This window comes from Leucoraja erinacea, chromosome 16 (assembly GCF_028641065.1).
Source record: "Leucoraja erinacea ecotype New England chromosome 16, Leri_hhj_1, whole genome shotgun sequence".
Classification (NCBI taxonomy): domain Eukaryota; kingdom Metazoa; phylum Chordata; class Chondrichthyes; order Rajiformes; family Rajidae; genus Leucoraja; species Leucoraja erinaceus.
Window position 1 is genome coordinate 25163643 of NC_073392.1, and position 13879 is coordinate 25177521.

At 49.8% G+C, this 13879-nt stretch overlaps 1 protein-coding gene across 3 annotated transcripts in view; it reads right to left on the reverse strand.

Moving 5' to 3' along the window:
- LOC129704662 (uncharacterized) overlaps positions 1–13879 on the reverse strand; it is a 60625-nt gene that overhangs the window by 7849 nt on the left and 38897 nt on the right. For all 3 annotated transcript variants that reach the window (XM_055647939.1, XM_055647940.1, XM_055647938.1), the window contains 9 exons: positions 13369–13467; positions 12402–12474; positions 10307–10410; positions 9117–9261; positions 8007–8071; positions 6800–6919; positions 3384–3411; positions 2534–2568; positions 412–431 (listed from right to left, as the gene is read on the reverse strand). In XM_055647939.1, coding sequence (XP_055503914.1) covers positions 412–431; positions 2534–2568; positions 3384–3411; positions 6800–6919; positions 8007–8071; positions 9117–9261; positions 10307–10410; positions 12402–12474; positions 13369–13467 — 689 coding nt within the window. The remainder of the gene's footprint in view (positions 1–411; positions 432–2533; positions 2569–3383; positions 3412–6799; positions 6920–8006; positions 8072–9116; positions 9262–10306; positions 10411–12401; positions 12475–13368; positions 13468–13879) is intronic.

Sequence of the window (13879 nt, forward strand, 5' to 3'; positions counted from 1 at the left end):
GTATGATGAGCATCTGATGGCTCAGGGCCTGTACCTGCTGGAGCTTAGAAGGATGAGGGGGTAACCTCATTGAAACTTACCCAATAGTGAAAGGTGAAAGGCCTGGATAGAGTGGATGTGGAGAGGATGTTTCCACTACTGGGAGAGTACCAGAGGCCATAGCCTCAGTATAAAAATATTTTTAAAGCACAGATTGACAGGTTCTTGATTAGTAAGAGTCTAAGTGGGTTATGGGGCGAAGGCAGGAGAATGGGGTTGAGAGGGAAAGATAGATCAGCCATGATTGAGCGGTGGAGTAGGCTCAATGGGCTGAATGGCCTAATTCTGCTCCTATGTCTTATTGTCTTTCTTATGAAGTTATGACCCCTCCCGCACTCGTCCCCACTCTCACCAGGACCACTGGTCACTCACCTCTGCACATGCTTTGTTGACTGAATGGGGAAGACACAAGAATGGGAGCCGGTTAGAAGCTGCAGCAGGAATACTCCATTCAGTCTACCAAACCCTTCCGTTCACCGAGACCCTGCCAGACCCTCCCTGTTCACGCACGCCCCCACATCAGGAACAGATTCTGAATATAAGCTTGGGTCCTGTCCGATTCACCTCCACCCCATTGCGGACATTGGACATCGGGTAGAAAACATTTTATCGGGACGCATCACAGCGTGGTTTGGGAACAGTTCCATTCAGAGATCGTTAGAAATGGCAGAGAATTGTGGACGTAGCCCAGACCATCACACCGACCAAGCTCCCTTCCATTGACTCCATCTACACTTCACGCTGCCTCAGCAAGGCCACCAGCATATTCCAGAACTAGTCACTCTCCAGCCACTCCCTTCACCCCTCTCTCGTCAGACAAAAGACAAACTGTAGATGTGTGAAAACGCACACCTGCAGATTCAGGGACAATTTCTTCCCAGCTGTTATTAGGCAACTGATCCATCCCATTAAACTAGAGAACAGTGCTGAGGTACAATCTCCCTCATTATTCCCTTGAAATATATTTGATCGGATTAACTGGACTTTATCTTAAGAGTCATAGTGTCATAGAGTGATACAGTGTGGAAACAGGCCCTTCTTGCCCACACCGGCCAACATGTCCCATCTACAGTAGGCCCATCTGCCTGCATTTGGTCCATATCCCTCCAAACCTGTCCTATTCATGTACCTGTCTAACTGCTTCTTAAATATTGGGATAGTCCCAGCCTCAACTACCTCCTCTGGCAGCTTGTTCCATACATCCACCACCCTTTGTGTGAAAAAGTTACTCCTCAGATTCCTATTAAATCTTTTCCCATTCACCTTAAACCTATGTTCTCTGGCCCTCGATTCACCTACTCTGGGGCAAGAGATTCTGTGCAACTACCTGAACTGTTCCTCTCATGATCTTATACACCTCAAAAAGATCATCCCTCAACCTCCTGTGCTCCAAGGAATAAAGTCCAAGCCTACTCAACCTCCGCCTACAGCTGAGACTCTCTTGTCCTGGCAACATCCTCGTAAATCTTCTCTGTACCTTTTCCAGCTTGACAACATCTTTCCTATAACACGGTGCCCAGAACTGAACACAATATTCTAAGTGTGGCCTTACCAACGTCTTATACAACTGCAACACGACCTCCCAACTTCTATACTCAATACTCAATATTCTATACTCTATACTCGGGGTAGGAGATTGCAACCTTCACGCGATCCACCCTGTTTCCACTAATGCAATCAACCAGATGTGCACAAACAAATAGATCAAAAAGGAAGTTGACCTGCAACTTTAGGCTGTACATACGCCATACGCAAGAAGAAAGAAGAATCTATACTGAATACTTTGGCTAATGAAGACCAATGTACCAAAAGGATTTTTGACCACCCGACCTGCCTGTGACTCCACCTTCAGGGAGCTATGCAACTGCACTCCTAGATCCCTCTGCTCTATAACACTTCCCAGAGTCCTGCCCATGTTAGACTTGCCAAAATGCATCACCTCACATTATTCTGCATTACATTCCATGACCCATTCCACAGGCCACTGGGAGAACGTGCAAACTCTGTACAGACAGCACCCATATTCAGGATTGAACCTGGGTCACTGGCGCTGTATGGCACCAACTCTACCGCTGCACCACTGTGTACCAAGGTACTGTAAATAGCTCTCTGGTTGCGTGCTATCCACTTAGCGTATAGACCAAACATGATCACAATCAAGCCAATGTACAGTGTACAGATACAGGAGTAAGGGAATAATGTTTAGTGCAAGATAAAGTCCAGTAAAGTTCAATTAAGATCAATGAGGCAGATGGGAGGTCAGGACCACTCCCGCTGTGTTTAAGGTCCCCCCCCCCCCCCCCCTGCGCCGGCCTCGAGTTAAACTCTACCCCCCCCCCCCCTCACATGGTTACGGTGGACAATCGGCAACGACAGACATCATTCCCAACCCCCGTGCTCCGATATTGAGAGGCTTTTTACTGTATTGTTACGTATAGAACAAATCTTTATATTTCTTTATTCCAGATCCCTGCGTTAATTCCTTGAACCTTACCTCATCTTCCGACACCGCAGATGAGCTTACTGCCTCTGTAAGAGCAACAGCAAAATGTGTCAACTTACACTGAATACAGTAGTACTGAACGTGTCTCCAAGTTAAACTACTCTCCTCTGCCGGCATGTGATTCATATCGCTCCATTCCCTGCATTTCCATGTGCCCATATTAAACCCTGTTGAACACCACTATCTTGAACCACCACCACCACCCCTGGCAGCACGTTCCAGGCACCCACCACCCTTTGTGTAAAGAACTTACCCCGCACATCTTTAAACCTTGCCCCTCTCATCTTAAAGCTGTGCGCTCGAATATTTGACATTTCCACCCTCGGGAAAAGGTTCTTACTATCTATGCCTATCTTTGCCTCCCATCATTTTATATAGTTCCATCTGGTCTTTCCTTAACCTCTGACGCTCCAGAAAAAAAACAATCCAAGTTTGTCCAACCTCTCCCTGGAGCCAATACTCGCTACACCGTCCCCTCACACATTCCTGGGGTCAGACACAGAGTGACGCTCCCTCTACACTGCCACGTACACCCAAACCCTCTGACATATTAGGGTCATGGAGACACAGGCCCTTCGGCCCATCTCACCCGTGCCAACCAAACATCGTGTGACTTGGTGTGTAATCCTTTTCCAACTCTGCATTGGATGGGAATCTTTCTGATCTGTGTTCGTGCAAACTCTCCTCGGTCAGCACGGGGTCGATGGGTCGAGGGGCCTCCCTCTGTGCCATGAGGTACAGATACCGTTTCCCCATGGCAGTCAGTCCATCCCTCTCAGTGGAATTGCCAGCGGGGCCAATCCGCTGAGTCCTCTTTCCCCCCCCCGATCCCTGCGCTCACCTGACTCTGTGACGATCTTCATATGGCTCTGGGGAGTGAAGGGAACACGGGGAGTTAGTCAAGGTGGGAGGGAGGACAGGGTGCGTGTACTGTGGAAAATACCACCCCCCTCTGCCCTCACCTTCATCACCCAGCACCGTGAGAGAACAAACCACATCCAGTGGGGGCTTTGGGCAAAGGGATAGAGGAGGTTCAGACTCCCTCTCCCCAACCCTCCCCACACTCCATCCCTCCCTCTACCACACTCCCTCCCTCCCACCACAGAAATCAGAGGCGCAAAGGGACTTGGGAGTGCTGGTGCAGGATTCCCAAAAGGTCATCTGCAAATCGAATTGGTAGTAAAGAAGGCAAACGCAATGCTAGTATTTATTTCAAGAGGGTTAGAATACAAAAACAGGGATGTAGTGCTGAGGCTCTATAAGGTGCTGGGCAGGTGCATTTGTGAGTATTGTGAGCAATTTTATGCACCATATATGAGGAAGGATGATGCTGGCCATGGAGAAGGTCCAGAGGAGGTGAAGTCCTAGAATGATCCCAGGAATGAGTTGGTTAACATATGATGAGCGTTGGACGGCACTGGGCCTGTACTCGTTGGAGTTTAGAAGAATGAGGGGGGACCTCATTGAAACATACAGAATAGTGAAAGGCTTGGATAGAGTGGACGTGGAGTGGATGCTTCCACTATTGGGAGAGTCTAGGACTAGAGGTCACAGCCTCAGAATTAAGGGACATTCCTTCAGGAAGAAGATGTGGAGGAATTTCTTTAATCAGAGGGTGGTAAATTTGTGGAGTTTGCCACAGAAGGCAATTGATATTTTATATTTTTACGGCAGAGATACATAGATTCTTGATTAGTACGGGTGTCAGGGTTTCATTCTAAAGAGGAAGAATTACTCCAAGGGAAGTAAGGGGCGACCGTGGCTGGCAAGGGAAGTCAGGGACAGTATAAAAATAAAAGAGAAGAAGTACAGCATAGCAAAGGTGAGCGGGAAGCAAGAGAATTGTTTAAAGAGCAACAGAAGACAACTTTAAAGACAATGCGGGGAGAAAAGATGAGGTACGAAGGTAAGCTAGCCAAGAATATAAAGAAGGATACTAAAAGCTTCTTTAGGTATGTGAAGAGGAAACAATTAGTTAAGACCAAAGTTTGACCCTTGAAGAATGAAAAAGGTGAATTTATTATGGGGAGCAAGGAAATGGCAGTTGAGTTGAACAGATACTTTGGATCCGTCTTCACTATGGAGGACACAATCTTCCTGATGTACTAGTGGCCAGAGGATCTGGAGTGACGGAGGAACTGAAGGAAATCCACATTAGGCAGGAAATGACGGCCTGCATCCCAGGGTACTGGCTCTAGAAATTGTGGACGCATTGGTGATCATTTTCCAATGTTCTATAGATGCAGGATCAGTTCCTGTGGATTGGAGGGTAGCTAATGTTGTCCCATTTTTTAAGAAAGGCGAGAGAGACAAAACAGGGAATTATAGACCAGTTAGCCTGACATTGGTGGTGGGGAAGATGCTGGAGTCAATCATAAAAGATGAAATAGCGACACATTTGGGTAGCAGTAACAGGATCGGTCCAAGTCAGCATGGATTTACGAAGGGGAAATCATGCTTGACTAATCTTCTGGATTTTTTTGGGGATGTAACTAGGAAAATGGACAAGGGAGAGCCAGTGGATGTAGACATGGCTGACATGGAAAAAAAATTGGTTGGCAGATAGGAAACAAAGATTAACGGGTCCCTTTCAGAATGGCATGGAATAGTGAGGTACCGCTGGGACCGCATCTATATACAATATACATCAATGATTTCGATGAAGCGATTCAAAGTAACATTAGCAAATTTGCAGATGGCACAAAGCAGGGTGGCAGTGTGAACTGTGAGGGGGATGCTATGAGAATATAGGGTGACTTGGACAGGTTGGGTGAATGGGCAGATGCATGGCAGATGCAGTTTAATGCGGATAAACGTGAGGTTATCCATTTAGGTAGCAAAAACAGGAAGGCAGATTATTATCTAAATGGTGTCAAATTGGGAAAAGGGGAAGTTCAACGGGATCTGGGGGTCCTTGCTCATCAGTCAATGAAAGTAACCACACAGGTACAGCAGGCAGTGAAGAAAGCGAATGGTATGTTGGCCTTCATAACAAGAGGGGTTGAGTATAGGAGCAAAGAGGTCCTTCTGCAGTTGTATAGGGCCCTAGTGAGACCACACCTGGAGTATTGTGTGCAGTTTTGGTCCCCTAATTTGTGGAAGGGCATTCTTGCTATTGAGGGGATGCAGCGTAGGTTTACAAGGTTAATTCCCGGGATGGCAGGACCGTCATATGCTGAGAGAATGGAGCGGCTGGGCTTGTATATTCTGGAATTTAGAAGGATGAGAGGGAAATCTTATTGAAATACAAGATTATTAATGGTTTGGACACGCTAGAGGCAGGAAACATGTTCCCGATGTTGGAGGAGTCCAGAACCAGGGGCCACAGTTTAAGAATAAGGGGTAAGGCATTTAGAACAGAGATGAGGAAACACTTTTTTTACACAGAGAGTTGTGAGTCTGTGGAATTCTCTGCCTCAAGAGGGCAGTGGAGGCTGGTTCTCTGGATACTTTCAAGAGAGAGCTTGATAGGGCTCTTACAGATAGCGGAGTCAAGGGATCTGGGAAGAAGGCAGGAACGGGGTACTGATGATCAGCAATGATCACATTGAATGGCGGTGGTGGCTCGAAGGGCCAAATGGGCTACTCCTGCAACTATTGTCTATTGTCAGGGGAGAAGGCAGGAGAATGGGGTTAGGAGAGAGAGAGAGAGATCAGCAATGATTGAATGGTGTAGACTTGAATGACCTCCCCATTCCCTCTCATCCTACCCCCTCTGTCCCCTCCTCGTCCTTCCCCATCCCGCATTCTTCCCATTCACCCCTCCCCCCCTCCCTCCCTGCCCCTTCCCTCCCTGCTCCTTTCCCCTCCTCCCCCTCCCACACCCTTCCCTCCTTGCTTTACCTCCCCAACCCTCCAAGTCCACCGCCCTCCCCTACCCCCTTCACCTCTCTCCTGCCCCTCCATCACACTCCTTCCCCGTATCCCTTTGCCCCTCCGCTCTCCCCAGCCCACATACTTCCCTTTCACCCCTACTCCTTCCCCGTATCCCGCAACCTCCCCTCCCCCTCCCTTCCTTCCTTGCCCCTCCCACAGAGGTGGCGAAAGTGGGATAAACTAGAGCGAGTGTGAACGGGTGATCGATGGTCGGCGTGGACTCGGTGAGCCGAAGGACCTGTTTCCATGCTGTGTATGTATGGATGGATGAATGAATCAGATACCCAAGCTTGGTAGACGCGTGGTGGACAGGTTATCCCTGGCCTGTGGGGCTCGAGAGGCACACACACACACCCCAGGGTTCCCCGTCTCCGAGCTCACCTTGAAAGATTCTGGGATCTTTATCGGCTTCATTTGGGATTTACGATTTTTCTTGGACTTTTTTCGGAGAATCGTTTTGTTCTCATAAATATTCAGAAAGAGAGGCTGCACGATATCCTTCTACACAACGAAGACAAGCACAAATTAAAGACCTGTTGTCCTCCAGCGTCGCGTAACTCTTTCCTCTGCAATGGGCGAAGAAGGTCCTGATTCCCGCCCTGACCCTTTGCCTTGAGCCCGTGACCCTGGTTCCGCGCATCACCCCTCCCCCACAGCTCCCCTGACAAGTACGGGCACAATTTCATTGAGATCGCATGCCATCCTTCTGGTCACTGGAGGTCCCTGGGGTCTTCGCTAAGCATCTTCATGGAGAAGAGCTTCACCTCCTCCCCAAACACCATCCATCTCCCCAGCTCAAAACCAGAGCTAATCAGCTGCTCCCCCCATCCCCATCCATCCCCATCCATCGTTACTGGATCCTCCACTTTCTGACCCCAAAGGCCACAATCAGTGAGGAGAGGTGACAACACTTGCTCTACAATGCCGCCCCTCCCACATGACGGCATTCCCTCGGCACCGCCCCTCCCATGGCTCCCTTTTAGAGAGGGACTTCATGCTGGCCACTGGCACCCTGGGTGGTTTCAGGGACCGCTGGGCACTGCAGAAGGTGGAATGATCCCTTAATAGGGATGGTAAGTGATATTGTAGTATAATAGTATATTTAGTATCGAAGAATCTTTGTTTTATGGCGGTGGGGTTTGTTTTGATTTATTTTGTACCGTACATATCATTGTAAATAATTGAGTCTTGATACACAAGAAGAAAAACAGTACGACACTCCCTCAGTACTGCCCCTCCCACAGTGTGGCTCCTGCCCCTTTTGCGGGGTTACTTCTGTCCCCCGGGTGGTACTTGTGCTTGTGAGGGACTGGGCGCTGTCCACGGGCGCCCTGGGGGATTCCCGGGACTGTTGGGCACCGCCTGGGGTGGAGGTCATCCTCAGTAAAGATGGTGATATCATTGAACAGGAGTTTATTTAGTATATTTGTTTGACTTGTATGGTGGTGGTGGGTTTTTCTTTTTGTTTTATTTTGTGCCGTAAATATTATTGTTAATCGTTGATTAGATTATTTTTTTGTGTAATATAAAAATCATGAACTCGCCCCCTCAGGGGGTGGTCCCGGGGCAGGGGGGAGTGTGGACGCACCGAGTTCAGGCTGAAGGTCCTGGCTCGCTCAGGGTTGGCGATGAAGAACCGGTCCAACTTCAGACCTGCCGACGGGAAAGAAAACAAACGTGTGGGTGATGGGCAGATGGATGAGGTCTTCCACCTGCCCACCTCCCCCCCCCACCTCCCCATCTCCTCACGCATTCCCCCCACCGTCTCTCCACTCCCTCTTCTCCCCAACTCCCATCCCCTCGTCCACCATTTCCATTTTCATCCCCCCTCTTCCCCATTCCCCCATCTGTCCCCCCTCCAGCCTTACACCACCTCGTATTCCGCCTGGGTAGCTTACACACCAACGGTGTGAACATTGAATGAAAACATTTAATCTAATGCCACCCCCTACGCTCCTCTTTCACCGTGCCCCCACCCCAAGCCCCACACTGGAGTTCATCCAACTCTCCCACCATCTCCACCCCCTCCCCCCCCCCGTGTCTCTCCTCCTTTCCCCCTCCTCCGTACACTCACCTCCCATCCCCTATTTCCCTTTTATCCCCCTCTTTCCCCTCCCCATCCCCATCCACCCTGTATCCACCTATCACCCGCCGGGCTTTGTCCCGCCCCCCCACCTCTCTTTTCCAGCTCTCCCCCCTACTCCATCAGTCTGAAGATGGGTCCCGGCACAAAACGTCATCTGCCCATTCCCTCCAGCACACTTTGTGTTTTGCACAGGACTCCTTGTGTGGCCTCTGCACATTCCAGTCCCTACCCACTGGTATAAACATTGATTTCTCTAACTTCAAATAACCCCTTGCATCCCCTCCCTCTCCGTCCCTCCCTCACCCTAGTCGTTGTACTAGTTTCACTGTCGTCCTGCTGGGTTCCAAAGTTTGTATCAATTGTTATCACCTTCCCCACTGCCAACAATGGACCATTGTGGGCTCCACCTTTCCATGATCATCGTTGCTGGCCTTGATCTGCATTTTTGCATATCTTTCATTCATTTGTTCTATGTACCTTTTCATATCTCTCCCGTCCCCTCTCCCCTGACGCTCGCTCTGGAGAAAGGTCTCGACCCGAAACGTCACCCATTCCTTCTCTCCAGAGATGCTGCCTGTCCCGCTGAGCTACTCCAGCTTCTTGTGTCCCTACCTCTTCTCGCCAGCTCAAATCTGTCGGCCAGGTTGACCACAGCGGCAATGGGGGCTCTGTTGATGGTGACTGCGGCTGGGCTGGGGTGCAGCTGCTTCTTGAGGTCTTCCAGGGATGAAGCCCTGCTCTCCTCAACTGTGCCAATCTGCTCCAGATGCCGGGCAGGATGTGATGGGGAAGAATTAAAATCAATATCCCTTTTATTCCCCCCCCCCACCCTCCTCTTCCCCCTTCCACCCATTTGTCCCCCATTCCAGCTCGACACCACCTCATATTCCGCCTGGGTAGCTTACAATCCAACGGTGTGAACATTAAATGAAACAATTACATTTAATACAACCCCCCACCAATTTCCCACGCACCACCCCAGTAGCACACACATCTCCCCCACCATCTCTCTCCTCCTTTCCCCTCCTCCCTACACTCATCTCTCATCCCCCATCTTACCTCCGTCTTTCCCCCTTCCTCCAGCCTTACCTTTCCCTCCTTACCTGACATTTTGTCTCCTTTTCATCTTCAGCATTTGTCATTAGTCCACCCATCTGCCAACCAACCCCCCCCCCCCACCCACACACCTGTATCCACCTTTCACTCTCCAGGCTTGGTTCTGCCCCCACTTCTCTTTTCCAGCTTTTTCCCCTTGCGAGATGAGTCTGAGGGGTCCCGACCCAAAACATTGCCTGTCCATTCCCATCACAGATGCTGCCTGACATGCTGTGTTCCCCCAGCACTTTGTGTTTTTCTCAAGATTCCAGCACCTGCAATTCCTGGTGTCTCTAAGTCCGTCATCCCTGGAGTCACTTTGGTGAATCCTTTCTTCAGCCTCTCCACAACTTTTACATCGTTCACCCCGACTGGATACAGTCCTCAGGTTGGAGCTGAACCAGTGGATAATAACCCAGAGTTTTAGTTTTAGTTTTGATAGATACAAAACGCTGGATTAACTAAGCGGGCCAGGCAGCATCACTAGAGAGAAGGACTGCGTGACGTTTCGGTTTGAGACCCTTCTTCAGACTGTAAACGCCCCCACCTTTCACTTACAGCTCCCCCCCCCCCCACTCCATCAGTCTGAAGAACGGTCCCAACCCAAAACGTCGCCTGTCCATTCCCTCTACCGATGCTGCCTGACCCGCTGAGTTCCTCCAGCATTTTGTGTTTTGCTCATGTTAACTCAAGTCCCCTGCACTGACCTCGGTCTCACTGAGTTCTGCGAAGTCGACCATCGATGTAGTTTGGGGCACCCTGTCCAGATCAGTAAGCGAGCTATCTTCTTGCAGGATGTCTCCACTTCTCTCTAGAGACAGAGAGACAACATTCTCAGGTCAAGACGCCTGCTCCTTATTCCTAAGGAATAATTGCCGGTACATTCTAAGGAACCCAGCCATATATTAGTGAAATATTAAGCTGCAAACTTAATTTTTTTTTAGACACACACTCAGAAAAGCCACGGGTCAGACAGAGTGAAGCACCCTCTACTCCGTCCCATCACACACTCCCGGGGTCAGAGAGAGGAGGAGCCGTTCTGATTGCTGGGAGGATTTGAAGCAACATTTTGGAAGGAGTCGTCGTGGAAGGGGAACAAAAGTAGTGAGACTTTGGAGGCTCGGATCAGCACCAGGCTCAGAGATTTTCTTTTAAAAAATGATTTCTTCAATCTATGAGGAATTTGACTGTGTCTCTTTGAGAGTCGTAGGAGCGGCAGTGGCTGGCGGATTGCCAAGTCCATTTGGAAAAGTGTGAGCTGAGATTTGGATCATTGTTGTGGTTGGTTGCATCATAAACCTCCCTCCCTCACCGATTTACCGAGCCCAGGTCGGCTGGTGAAGACGGGAACCGTGTATTTGGACCAGGGAAAACACCTTTGGAGCTACAACTCCGATGGGGAAGATCGACACGGATATTCCTCGTTTATCTGAACAATACTGCTTTCGTTGCTTTTCTAGACACTCCTTAATTAGACCGTTCATTAAATGTCCGAATGCGCTGTTTACAGCAGCAAGATTTTGATTTATTAAGTAACAATGATGATTGTTGAGCCACTCCTCAGCAGACATGCAGAACTACGCAGCTCCTGAGCCTCGACCATTGTTTGATGAGGCGTAAATATGGGGTTAAAACAAATTTACAAAATAATCAGACTTTTGAGGCCATTGTAGCCTTGAAGGTCAGTGGGAAGTCTGTTGTCATCTTAAAGTCTGAAAAGATGGTGGCTCTTGGGGGGGGGATGCTGAATGCTTCTCACGTTTTGGCTGCATTTCAGTCCGACAATTATGAATGTTTGCAAACTGCTAATTGGCAGTATTGGACTTTCCAGTACTGTAACTGTGATCATGTAAACTGGGAATGATGTGTTAGTGGGGAGAAGGCAGGAGAATGGGATGAGGAGGGAGAGATAGATCAGCCATGTAATGGTATGATGTGCCGAATGGCCTAATTCTGCTCCTATCACATAACCTTATGACCTAAGATTTTGATTTATTAAATATTGATAACCTTTGTTAAGCACTGGTGATATTTGGTCACACATTACGGAGGGGGGAGGGAAAGTCACTGGGGGAGGATTCCCCTGGTCGGTTTGCTCCTGGGCCTGGCCATAGTGGCCATTCACGGGTCCAGGTGGCGGGCAGTCGAGGGTCCTGCCCGAGTCGACTGCCTGCCCGTCTTCCAGGTTTAATTCTCACGGGTCCCTGGGGAGGGAACACGCAGTGCCCACGGCAACTCTGGAGGCCTTCCATGAATGCTAGTCACCACGGGGGAGGGGGGTCCAGGATGATACTGTTGTAATTCGATCATTGATTGATTGATGTTTGTCAACTATTGGAAGTATTGATCGTTCCAGTGCTTGTACTGTGGTTATGAAGTGAAATAAAATCTGCTTGGTTTAATAAAAGAGGGAAAGACAGAAAGAGAAAGAAAGAAGGTGGAGGAGAGGGAGGAAGAGGAGAGGCGAGAGGGGGAGGGGGAGGGGAGGGAGAGGGGGTGGGACAGGGGCAGGGGGAGGGACAGGGGGAGGGGAGAGGGAGAGAGGGGGGGGGGGGAGAGAGAGAGGGAGAGGAGGGGAGGGGGGGAGGGAGGGGGGAGGGGGGAGGGGAGAGGGGGGGAGGGGGGGCAGGGAGGGAGAGGGGGCGGGAGAGGGGGGGTTCAGGGCGAGGGAGAGGCGCAGGGGGAGGGTAGGGTAAGGGGGCAGGGTGAGATGGAGAGGGATGGAGAGTGGGAGGGTGAAGGGGAGGGCAAGGGAGAGGGTGAAGGAGAGGGAGGAAGGAAAGATGGAGGGGATGGGTTTACCTTCTGCCACCTGCTCCAGTTGTGCAGTGTCTGGAGATGCACTGGTTTCCATGATGGTGGTCAGAACTTCGCCCTGAGAAGAGTTCAGACGTCAACATATTTCATGTCTTTGTTGCGTCAAACATCATGGAAACAGGTCCTTCGGCACACAGAGTCGGGCGGCACAGAGGCACAGCAGTAGAGTTGCTGCCTCACATCACCAGAAACCCGGGTACATCCTTACTGAGGGTGCTGTCTGTGCGGAGTTTGTACGTTTTCCCTGCGACCGCGTGGTTTTTCTTCAAATGCTCTGGTTTCATCTCACATTCCAAAGACGTGCAAGTTTTTTGTAGGCTAATTGGTTTTGGTAAATTGTGAATTGTCCCCAGTGTGTGGGATAGTGTTAGTGTACGGGGATCGCTGGTCGGCGATGACCCTTGGAGGTGTACAGCGGGGAACAACGCCCTTTGCCCACTTTGTCCATGCCGACTCCCAAGTCAGAATTCCTGCCCGTCTTTGGGATGTGAGAGGAAACCAGAGCTCCCGGAGGAACCTCATAAGGGCATTGTGCAAACCCCACGCGGACAGCACCCGAGGTCAGAATCGATCCTGGGTCTCTAGCGTTGTGAGGCAGCGGTTCTACCCGCTGCACCACTGGGACGCCCTTTTGTGTCACCATAAACTCCCCAGAAATTCAAAATGTCAACTATCGGGATGGCTTTTAGATGGAAAATCAATTGGATAATTGTTGGTTCCCCAAAATGTTTAGCAAGAAGGTGTATTAAAAACAAATAGGGAGCCACAACTCTCACTCCCACCGTTCCCCAGTGAAGCCTTTCATCAAAGCTGGAACATGAAGACGTTTTGGTGCTCCATCTGCACCCCTCTCCCAGTGTGACCCTCCCTCAGTACTGCCCCCACCCTCAGTACTGCCCCCCCTCCCTCATTACCTCCCCACCCTCATTACCTCCCCACCCTCAGTACTTACAGAAGCCTCTATGTTGGTGACCGCAACCTCTGCAGTGGGTAACAGCTCGGACGTGAGTGATTGAATATCCGACAATACATCATGATACATGAAGGGTGTCTGAAAGACAATAGCAGCGGGCAGGTTACCAAGATACACATGGTCGCAAAGACTTCCTGCCTCTAGGCCTTCATCAGTCAGAGATTTGAATATAGAAGTAGGGAGGTCATGTTGGGAGATCACGAGAGAATGAAGAGGGACCCAGTGTGGGGGGATTGCCGAGAACAAAGAGGGATGTTTGGGACTACATTGAACACATTGCAACTTTGTCCGTGCCCTCTAGGTGGCGACCCTTTGCATACTTTGTGTCTGGTATGCAAAACAAATAATTTCACTGTGACAAGTTACAGTAAAGTATCATTCACTCATGTTATAGTTGTACAAGATATTGGTGAGGTCACATTTAGAGCACTGTACAGTTCTGGTCACGTTATTGGTAAGATGTTGTTAAGCTGGAAAGAGTGCAGGGAAG